Here is an 11,994-nt window from a genome sequence, read left to right as displayed (position 1 = left end):
AATACTAGTTCAGAACATTTAAGAAAAACAAGTTTCCCAAGCGCAACACACTTGAAAGAAATATCAGCATATGTGCTCGCTGTTTAGATTTGTTTCAATCATTACAAATAAGTAAGTTAAATCTCTTCATGCGACACAATTTCGCAGGGTTGTGTTGTGAACGGAAATACGCAGCAACATCCGCCTTATCAGAAGATTCGAAAACCTTCAAATAATCTCGGAAGAAACTTTACTGCTCGGTTTTGTAATAGCCAAGCGCCGACGTGCATAGCTTAAAGACGTAGGGGCGCAAAGAGTTGCGGCTGCAGGGCTACAATGCAAACTTACAAGCACATCTTGGATGCCAACTAAGTTTCAAAACCCATTTCACGATTTCCGTGCTCCAAGGCAATCGAATGAGGCGCGCACGTCCGATCTAAAATCCTCAATATTTTTACACACACACACACGCAAGAGCGCACGCAGCCACACAGCGGCGGGCACCAACACAAACGCAAGCAAGTAACCCACGCACACATATGCAGCTTTACCTCATCTCGTGCGGGTGCAGGCGTATTCGCGCAAGCTAACTTACTGCCAGCCGTGACCTGATGAGAGCACTCGGGCACACGACTACTAATGCATTGCCGGACCGATGCAATTGTGTTGGAGAGTTGAAACGCTCGCGCGCATAATGATTTTGGAGCAGCATGAAAATCCGTCGATTGTCGCGTGTTTAGTACCACTTCGAACGCTTGTCGGTCTCCATGTGGGGAGAGTGCTCGACGACCGATCATCGAGACAGATTTTCAGCAGCTCGCAGCGACTGGATGTAACGCCGCTCAACGGCAATAACGTCGTGCGCCTGTGTTCATTCCGTTGTCGTAGTTATAGTCGTAGCCTTCGTTTTAGTTTCGAATAAAACAAACTTTCAAATACGGTTTTTTAATATTTAATTCAATAAAAGGAATCTTCCAAATTCGATAAATTTAAGTTGGAGTTGTGCAAAGAGCTACTCACAGTGCGACATTCCTCAGAACATTCTAATTATTTAGTGCAATTGCCGATAGACAGATAAAACCCAAAATTACTACGATTCATTGCTCTGTGGGAGCAACTCAATGCAAATTAACTATTAAGTATATAGTTTAAAAACAATATTGAGAAGTTATTCATTCATAATACCACGGTATAATAGTGTTTGCTGTATTGCCGCACGTCCATTGGATCTGTAGCGTTGGAAGTGTGGAGTCGTGACTTATTGGCGCCCAATCGAAGCATAACAATCATGAAGTTGCCCAGAGGCCATCTAGGTCTCTTGGGTAGTGGCGCCCAACGGCGTATGACGCACACTTATGTATGGTCGCTGATTTTCGCAACGTACCTGATTGCCTTCGTGCGAAATGACTACAGCTTTGCCGATGCGAGGGTAAGTAAACAAAATGTTTTGATGGTGTAAAAAGCGTTAATTTTATTGTGACTGAAAATGTGTCCCTTTAAAAAAATAAACAATAAATAACATAATTCTCAATATAACTCAAAAACAATTTAAAATAGTTTTTTTTTAATCTCACGAAATTTATTTAAACAAAAACTGTCAATAATTCAATCATGCGTACATACTTCATGCATTCATATATACTTGTATGTACTTAATACTCAATTACCTACATATTGTTACAATAATTACTGTGCAACTATTGAAATAATTAGTGACGTGCTCGCCACTGTCTGTTAATAAATCCTAAAAAAGTCAATCAAAATTGTTGCCTAGATGAATTTGATTTAGAACTACGCAAATCATCTATTAGCATTAAAAGGTGAAATTGGGAAAAAGGCAAATTTAGTGACGGAACAAACCTAACCAGCTCATAAGAAAACGAGAATGAATGTAAAAATAATAGTTTCATTTGAACAGCAAATCGAGAAACGGGCACGCACTTACGTATATTTGAGATTGTACCATTGTCTTGGATAATAATCTATGTGAAATTTCGTGAAGATATCTTGTCAAATAAAAAAGTTTTCCATACAAGGACATGTATTTGATCATTCAGTTTGTAGGATGTGTATTCATAACGGCAATTTTCGTTTTCTTTTGAAAAATTTTTTTATTAATTTGTCTACATTAATGTTGCCGCTTTCATAATGGTCCCCATTTGATATTATGCACTTATGCCGGCGCTTCTTCCAATCGTCGATACATTTCTCAAACTCGATTTTTGGAATAGCTTTTAGCTCTTTCAGCGATGCGCTTTTAATGTCATCTATGCTTGTAAAACGACGTTTCTTTAAAGATCTCTTTATTATTGGTAAACCAAAAAAGTTATACCGAGTCATGCCGGGCGAAAATGGAGGCTGGGGCACCGTTACATTATTGTTTTTCGCATTTCTTTTAACAGACGAAAATCGCCAAGCTCATAAACACACGACACGACAATGTAAGAAATGAATAAAACTGCAATAAAGGTTCCGTACTGCAGGGGCATGTATGTATATCAACATAATTTAATTTTTGATAATTGGCCTCTCCAACAACGCGAAATTTTAAATTTCCTTTATTTTTTGAACACACCTCGTAGTAGTCCGATATCCGCGGTTTTCTTGGGGAGAAAAGGACGTGTGCAAAATTTCAGAGAGTTGTACAAGTATATATTAGACATGGTATCTGACGTTTCCTTCTTTACTACAGTCTCAACCATTATAACAATGAACGAAATCTAATATAACTAGTGTTGCTGTAGTACATAATCATAAAAGTGAAAAAACCTATTTTTGTTGGTAAAACTTGGCAACACCGTTACTAAAGATGGTCCAGATAACTGAAAATATTTTGCAAAATTAAGTCGAGTTTCAAAAAACTACAATATATTTCTAATCTTAAATGATAACTTAGAATAATTGGACAGTAATCATCAAAAACAATGTGGATTTCGTTGTAATCGGTACACATTTTGGCATCTCTAGTTCATAAATAAACGGTAAACAATTTTATATAAAAAATGTACAAATTTGATCTTAAGATGTGCATTTGAGCTTCTCAAATGACAAAATATTGAACAAAGTTAGTTGTAACATGTAAGGACATCTAAAAATTCTGCATTCGAAGTGAATTATGTTATTCCCTCGGGAAGAGGAAGATTCTTAGTAGTAAATTTCCTTATGCAATTTTTTTCCCGATGATGCTTTTCGGCTAAAATATTTACATTCTTACACATTATTGTGTAAGAAAAATATTCACCATATCATTGATTGCAAAAATTATCGGATATTCACAATGCTTAGAGAGCAGCGCTCTTAACAATATGCGAGCCTTTCTACTAAGGTTTGCCGGTATAAGTCTGAAGTGGTCAGAAGTCTTAAAGTTTAGGCAGAAAACATTCAAAAAAAAAAACAACAAACCGAGAGCAACTTCGTGAGAGTAACATTAGCGCTGTCACAGTAAGAAGTTAGAGTATTTAAGCTGAACCCTTTCTTTTTCCAAATACAAAAAAAATGTCAAACTGATCTGCAACTGATGAATTTCCGCACTCGAAAGCAAGCTTATATCAAACGCTGTAGCATTTATAAAGTTGCAGGAAATTTTGCTTGACGTATGGTAATAATTTTCAGGGATTGTACTCTTATAAGTCTCTCTTAAGAGCGGAAACAACGGAACGAATTCAATAACTTATAAATGGTAAAATTATTGTTAAAGAGACTAGCGTATATTTTAACACAGCTATTTTTGATCATTGATTTTGCAAAGTCGACCAACATTTCACATAAGGGCGTTCACAAAAAATTTACAAAATACATAAATAAATAAAATAGGATTTAACTGTATAATCGAAATTTAGCCCGGCCTTCTCCCTTTACTTATCGTATTCATATTCCACCAGCAATTTGTAATCATATATTAACCACGCAGAGCGGAAAAAAGTTAAAGTAAAAACAAACAAAATGTCTAGCATTAAAACTGTAAATGAAGAAAGTACAGAAGAGTCATGGAATAATTGGGTCATTTTATGGCAGTATTGCACTACATTTTTCTGATATGTGCTTCTTCGCTCTGCAGCAGACTGAGAAAAAACTGCGACAACACAATGCAGCCAAAGTAGAGTGACAAACTCGTCTCCGTTTTTCATGTTGTTGTGGTTAGGCTAAGCATAATTGTTGTAAATAAATACAATATATTATACATAAGTACATATATTATATTTCCGGAGTGCTTAAGGCCCCAAGTACAATCAATTGTCAATATATACACATGCACACACACAAATCTATGTGCATATGCATGTATATATATATGGAAAGTTCTGTGCTGAGTTTAAGCGCAGACTGCACCATTCTATCATTCCTCGCTTGATACATATACGTGGGTTGCGTACTTGGTGCTTGGGTGGGAGGCGGCATGCGATCATACTGTGTGCCAAGCTGGTTGTTCGGCTTTTAACTGCTGCTGGCATTACACTCTTCCTTTCAGATAAAAGCCAAACAAAAGATTATGGAAGTGTTACATTTCATAAAAAAAAAATGACAAAAACAACGACAGTGTATTCGCCAACAGTTTTCTTGCAATTAGTATGCAATTTATTATATATAAACGCATACCTATGTGCTTTTAAATATTTGTAATGCCGCATTTCTCAATTGTCTCCTTATTAATAAACCTTTTTCAGCTATCACTTGCATATTGTAATGGCAATCAAACGTGCATTTCAAGTGAGCTGTTGTGGCAACAGTTACTTGCCTCGTAAAGCAAAATTTCTTTTTGAAATTTAAAAACGATATTCTCTTTTGCATGTATACCTCGTTCACTAGTCGCCGATATATGAGAGAATTGCAGAAAGTTCAATGGAATTGATGACATGTGTCCAAGAGTGAAGGCCTATCTCCTAAAACTTTCTCACTTATTCACTGTAAGGAGCCTAAAACTCTCCCCTGCCAAATCCACGGCCACGCTATTTACAAACTAGACGAAGGAGTAAAGACTGGACCAGAATATTTCCGTTGATGACGTTCAAATTCCGACGATAAACAACCCTAAAATGTTAGGTGTTACATTCGTCAGTCTGCACTCCTTCACACTGCACACAACCGCAACAAGATCCTCACGTCGCTTGCCGGCAGCACTTATGGCAAGGACAAAGAGACGTTGTTGGCAACATACAAGGCAATCGGCCAGCCGGTCATTAATTACGCCACTTCAATATGGTCGCCTGGATGCAGCTGGACGTAGATGAAGAAGATACAGACCTGTCAGAACACCGCACTCCGGACTATAACAGGATGACTTGTTATGTCTCCTATCGACATCTTCATAACAAGGTCCTTTTTAGGAGCATAATACAGTTGCTGCCCGGATGTTTTTGCAGAAACCATCCCTGCAGTTACCTACTTCAAGCAGAGCCACCTCTTAGGAACACCAGGAAAACATTCCTCCATCATGTCGACGAACTAGAACAATAAACCCATCAAATTTCAGACACGATAGGTACGCGGCGGGTACTAAACGCCGTTCACAGTGGAACTATTAACCCCTTCATTAACTCCTTCCAGTGAATGGCATACTTTGGCGCCCAAACAACACTCATAGCAGAATAAATGCTGGAGTTGCCGCGTGAAACTAGAGTAACGCTCGCGCAACTTACTTCTGGGTATTGTAGCAGGTTAACTTCTACTTATCCGGAATAGACCCTGACCCTGACATACAAAACGTATGCCCTGCATGCAATGAGTCCAGGCATGACCCTAATTACCTCTTTGCATGCTCAATGAAACCTACTCACTTAACTCCTCTCTCCCTATGGTCCGAACCCGAATCGAAACAGCCCGTTTCCTGGGTCTACTATTAAGTGATTTCGATGACAGTTAACTTATTGCTTTCTTCAATACAACACAATCGCGCGAGACATTATTCTTGCAAGCGCTGAAAGAAAGCATTAAGCGCCTTCTCCTGATCGAAATTATTAAATAATTCATGTAGAAACTAAAAAAAGCTATACACAGTTGATTTGGCACATCGTTCTTTTGCTAATACAAACGTTTCTAAATCGATTTCTGCTAGGCTTATCAGAATTTGCCGTCCGAATTCGGTTTGCGATAACCTGCAAGTCAATGCCGAGTGCTAAACATAAAAAAGCACATTTTTGATTAATTTCATAAATAAAATGAATAAATCCTTATATTTTAATTTAGTGTGTTTCCGGTTGGTTTGTGGAATAATAAATGATTTAGACAACGTATTTTGCAATATAGTCTTTATCGGGCGCAATAGACTTGCTTTAGCACTTATTTTTTATTTTTAATGTTTATTGACCAATTCGAAAGGTCAATCGGGTTGGGTAGGCATACAAGTATGGTGATAAGCAATTTGTAAATTTTGGTAGGAGTATAATAATAATATATTGTATATATAAATATGTTTAAGTACAATTTATTGCAAATCTTTTATGCTTTTGCAGCTATAATATAATATATAATTTATTTGAAGAATATCCCAGTACCGCTATATCAATTATCTACACAATATAACTGTTTTAACATCCCTGATAAATCTGCTTTTCTATTAAACTTCGCTAACTCGATAATTGCTTGTATTATCTGTGGCCCCTTTTTAAACATATGTAAATTGTATATATTTCTTTGAATCGTTGATATTCGAATTGATGCCTTGATCTTAAATGTATGCCTGCAAATCATCGCCGTATTTTCAGTCATCATTCAGAATCTGCATTACTTCAAAGCAACAACGACATGGCACATCTGTGTCTCCCCTAGAAGTATGCTACTTTTTTCGCGTGTTTAGTGCCACATGTGCTATTGCCATACTATAAATGAATAATTACACAAATGCTCATACCATACACACACATGTGTTTCTGCGATAATTTGTAGACGCTTTGCTGGCAAATAATCAATGAGCTAAGTTTTAAAAATAAATATATAAACTAACGGTTCATATAAAACTTTGTCGACTTCCTTCAAATGTTGATAATTTTCATGCACATTTTACTACATTATTTTGCTCGTTTATTTTCACGTCTTCTGTTTGCCTTTTGATTTTTCTTTGTTTTTAGCGAATATAATAATAATTTTTATTATACTCTCGCAACCTGTTGCTACAGAGTATAATAGTTTTGTTCACCTAACGGTTGTTTGTATCACCTAAAATTAATCGAGTTAGATATAGGGTTATATATATATAAATGATCAGGATGAAGAGACGAGTTGAAATCCGGGTGACTGTCTGTCCGTCCGTCCGTCTGTCCGTCCGTCCGTCCGTGCAAGCTCTAACTTGAGTAAAAATTGAGATATCTTTATGAAACTTGGTAGACATGTTTCATGGTACCGTGAGACGATTGGTATTGCAGATGGGCGTAATCGGACCACTGCCACGCCCACAAAACGCCATTAATCAAAAACAAATAACTTGCCATAACTAAGCTCCGCAATAAGATACAAGACTGTTATTTGGTACACAGGATCACATTAGGGAGGGGCATCTGCAGTTAAAATTTTTTTTTTTAAAGTGGGCGTGGTCCCGCCTCTAATAGATTTAATGTGCATATCTCCTAAACCGCTAATGCTATAATAACAAAATTCACTGGAAGCAAATATTTTTAGCACTTCTATTGACGGTGTGAAAATAGTTGAAATCGGGTGGCAACTCCGCCCACTCCCCATATAACGGTACTGTTAAAAACTACTAAAAGCGCGCTAAATCAAGCACTAAACACGCCAGAGACATTAAATTTTATCTCTGAGATGGTATAAGATGACTTTATAGGAACCGCGTTCAAAATTAGACAGTGGGCGTGGCACAGCCCACTTTTAGGTGAAAACCCATATCTTGAGATCTGCTTAACCGATTTCAACCAAATTTGGTGCGTAACGTTCTTTTCATGTTTCTATGTCATAGTGCGAAAATGGGCGAAATCGGATTACAACCACGCCTATTTTCCATATGACACCATTTTAAATACCACTTGATTCTTTCACTTTCCACTATGCAAATCAAGCAACAATGATTATATCGGCGTAAAACTTTGCGTGAATAATACGTTTAAAGTATGCCACCTTGTGACCAAAAATTTTCTAAATCGAACCAAAACTGTTCAAGCCCCTAGGTACTGAATATGTGGACCCCAGTACCTATAGTTGACCTTCTACCGAAAATATCAGTCAATCCACAAAGAAATCTCAAACGAGTATACCATTTGACTTTGGGAGAGTATAAAATGTTCGTTTATATCCAAACTTAGCCCTTCCTTACTTGTTTTTTATATTATTACAACACAAAATGAACTAGATAACATGGGCAACAATGAACTCAGGAGGGCATATGGAAATACAGTTATTTACAATGTGCTTGCAACTAAGTGATTAGGTGATTAGAACATATTTATTAATAAAACAAGAAAAAAACGTTAACTTCGGTTGCACCAAAGTGGAAATACTCTTAACAAATAAAAAATTGTTCTTTCTATTTGTATGACAGCTATATGCTATAATAATCCGATTTAGACAATTTCTTCGGCGAAATTTCGTGAAGATATCCTGTAAAATAAAAAAGGTTTTCCATACAAGGGCAATTGAATACTTTGTTTTGGACAATAATTCATAATTTCGTGCAGATAACTCGTCAACTAAAAAGTTTTCGTTACAAGAACTTGTTTTTGATCGATCAGTTTGTATGGCAGCTATATACTTTAGTAGTCCGATCTGTGAAACTTCTACAGATAGTGTGGCGTTGTCTTGAAAAGTAATCCATACCAAATTTCGTGAAGATATCTTGTCGAATAAAAAAGTTTTTCATACAAGAACTTTACCTTGTTTAGGGTATAATAAAACACAGTGCTGATGCTTTCGCTATTTTCTTATTTATTCACTGTTAAAATACGAAGTTTATCGTTCAGTGTTCATGCAGTAGTAATAATTCAAAATTATTGACTTAAATCCACTAAAAAATAATTTTACAGGTCTTTATAATTTTTTAATCTGGTATTAAGGCTCTAACTACAATTTTTAATCAAATCTAATGAAAACTTTATGGCAGCTTATTTCCTTTTGACATCACAAAAATTTGACTACACACACAGCCTTTTTCAATATCAAAAATAATCAAATCAGCAAACATTAGTACGTATGTAGCAAACGAGCAAAACATAAAAATTATGAAAGACGCATCTTGATAAATCATCACCATCTACAGGCCGCCATTTTCCTTACTAACACCAAAATGGCATTTGTGTTTGCAGACGTATTGGTTCACTTTATATATGTAGTTTCTAACAGAGATGTGAGAGCTCTGTGCTATTTTATTCAATGATTTATTTTGCTTGACATTTTTGCCACTTCAAAGCAGTTTTTTTTTAGTTTTTTTTTTCATTCGTCGCCTCCATTTTTTTTTGTCTGACCGCTATCGTTCCATTGGCTGGTCGGCGACATCGACATTGTGCAAAGCTAGTTGCCGTGGAACATGTTGACTTATTTGAGTATGCGGTACCGCGCAATGATTACGAGTATGTACTGTGATTAAAATCTATTCAGAATATGCACATGTTTGCCTACTTTTCTGTCATATTTCATTCTATCATATGTCATTTCGTTTCACACACACACTCGTGTTTATGTAGGTATGTATTTATGTATGCGCATAGGTTTTGTATGTTTAGATTAGAAGACTGTCCGTTTAATATTTTTAGACATGATCACATAAGACAATCACTACATGTTTTTAAGTACATACATACGAGTATTCTCCTTGGAATATGTTTGTTAAGGCAATATCAAAATCGACTGACTAGCAAGCAGCAATAATTTAGGTATGATGAGTATACTTTATTCCAAATGGCATTTAAAAACGCATTTGAATGTTAAAAGTAGCAATGAATTTGGCACTAACGTAGGGTTTCCAAAACTACAAACTCTGAAAGCTGTATAAATATCATTGTAAAAGCCTGAAGCAAGCTTAAAGTGAACCCTCTAAAATTAAAGACTGGCGTAGTTCGATATTGAAAAATATAAATAAGTTTTTAGACACGTGTTTCTTAAGAAGAAATAAAACGCCTACTTTATTATAAAGATATAAAGATAAGTGTTTGCCATTATGTTTCAAAAATGATTTCGGGCAAGTGACCGCCATGGCTGTCTTATATACGTAGACAAGCGACTTCATATAACCCCACAAAAAATAGTTCCACACATAGCCAGAGGCCCAGACGCGAGATAATGCGCATAACCAACGAACTGGCTGTATGTACATTTAGCCTCAAAGGTCGTCCACATTAACATCTTCCAATTCAGGTATGAAAAAGTCTTTAATCATGGCTCTACAGTATTCCCCAATTGACTGTAACATTATGGCCGGCTTTATTTTTGAAGAAATATGGTTCAATGATTCCCACTGCCCATAGAGAATACCAAACAGTGATCTTTTTAGGATTTAACCGTGTCTCAATAATGTCTTGCCTATTATCATCACTCCAAAGGTGACAATTTAGTTTATTAACGTACCCATTCAACCAGAAGTAAGCTTCATCGCTGAACAATATTTTTTTGCGATGCGTCTCGCGAACCGAACTATTATTTTGGTAATAAATTTGCGCGATTTGCAAACGTTATTCCAGAGTAAGTCTGTTCATTATCAAGTAATAGCTGAAAAAGATCAACTCCGAAAAAAGTGTTGCCTCATGGAAAACCACACGTCTAGGAAAAACACTCTTTATTATTGATTTATAAGGTTTTATGTCATATTTAAGCCCTGGAGGACAAAAATATGAGACCTTTGAGCAAGGGGCTTTCTTTCGATTTTTTTAATGTTAATAAAGAATATATAAGCTAACTTCAATTCGCTAAACGTTAGAAGGCGGAAAATCAAACAATTTATAGCAGCTGTTAAAATAGAGGGCAGCACTAACGGATAAAACCTGAGCTCACACTCCCTCTAACATATGCGAAAGAGTGTTGTGCTCCTCTCATTGTTAAAGAAATGATATTTTCAGCGTTGGTGTAGTTATCCCCTGGTTTCGAGCAGTGTCAACGTATTACGTTTCCTAAATCCAATATATTTCATTTCAAGTCCCAAGTTTTTAAAATCTAAAATCCGTTACACCAAGCATGGTAGCATTGATGAAAGCGCATATGCTCTTGTATCGAATTCAATTCGCTAACAATATTGTTGCTTTTACATGGACATACAAAGAACAGCGCCCTAGATAGCGCGTTCAAAGGCGAGTCGATGACGGCTATAGTTCCTATTTTAAGCGAATAATAAACGAATGCTCAACTCAGATAATCTCCTTCATACTTTAGCGCGTATTCGTTTCTTACTAGCTTGCTACCCATCGAACGTTATTGGGAAACATTAATTTTGTGTTCATAACTGCTACAGTATGTGTATACACGGCCAATAAACTTTCTGCAAGGTCTGAGGTGCCACTAAATGCAGCAAATGCCGCTTGGTGTGTAATATGATCGCGTCGTTATTCGCACTCTCCGGCAACTTGGCAAATTTCTTGATCGTTAGACTTGCCACACATGCAATGGTGCAAACGAACGCTCTAACATGTGCTGCTGGTAGTTTATGACTTTAAAAAAGGAAAATAAATAAATAAATATGTAAATATGGAAAACCGCAAACTTGCGGCGGTTAAAGTCTTTCACTGTCAAAGTGAACTCTCACATAATTACCACGCACATACATATGCATGTACGTATGTGGTTGTCATAATCTGGTCTATGCAACATAATCAGCTGAGCCAAACCGCTATTTGTTAATAGCTGCTCATGGTTGCATTCTCTTAAATGTCATGTCTGCTCTTAAACCGTGAAGCCACTCTTCCGTTCATTCACAGTCGCTGGCTAACCCATTCAGCTGCTTCGTTTTGCCACTTCATGCCAAAGCAACAAGTTGCATGCCACACCAAGCACGCGCATGCCAAATATGACGCATGCTGCATGGTGGCACTGTTGCATACAGCATCGTGTAACATCTGTTACTCATAGTGCTGCTACTGTTGCTGCCCA

The 11,994-nt window shown here is 36.7% G+C and overlaps 1 protein-coding gene across 1 annotated transcript in view; it reads left to right on the top strand.

Moving 5' to 3' along the window:
• Positions 1–711: 711 nt before the first annotated feature.
• Positions 712–11,994, top strand: part of vkg (Collagen alpha-1(IV) chain viking) — a 39,598-nt gene continuing 28,315 nt past the window's right edge. Inside the window, exon 1 of the mRNA XM_014240706.3 lies at positions 712–1,408. Coding sequence (XP_014096181.2) covers positions 1,268–1,408 — 141 coding nt within the window. The 5' untranslated portion in view covers positions 712–1,267. The remainder of the gene's footprint in view (positions 1,409–11,994) is intronic.

This window comes from Bactrocera oleae, chromosome 3 (genome assembly GCF_042242935.1).
Source record: "Bactrocera oleae isolate idBacOlea1 chromosome 3, idBacOlea1, whole genome shotgun sequence".
Classification (NCBI taxonomy): Eukaryota; Metazoa; Arthropoda; class Insecta; order Diptera; family Tephritidae; genus Bactrocera; species Bactrocera oleae.
Note: the sequence above shows the minus strand (reverse complement) of the source record. Positions and strands in the feature narration are given on the sequence as shown.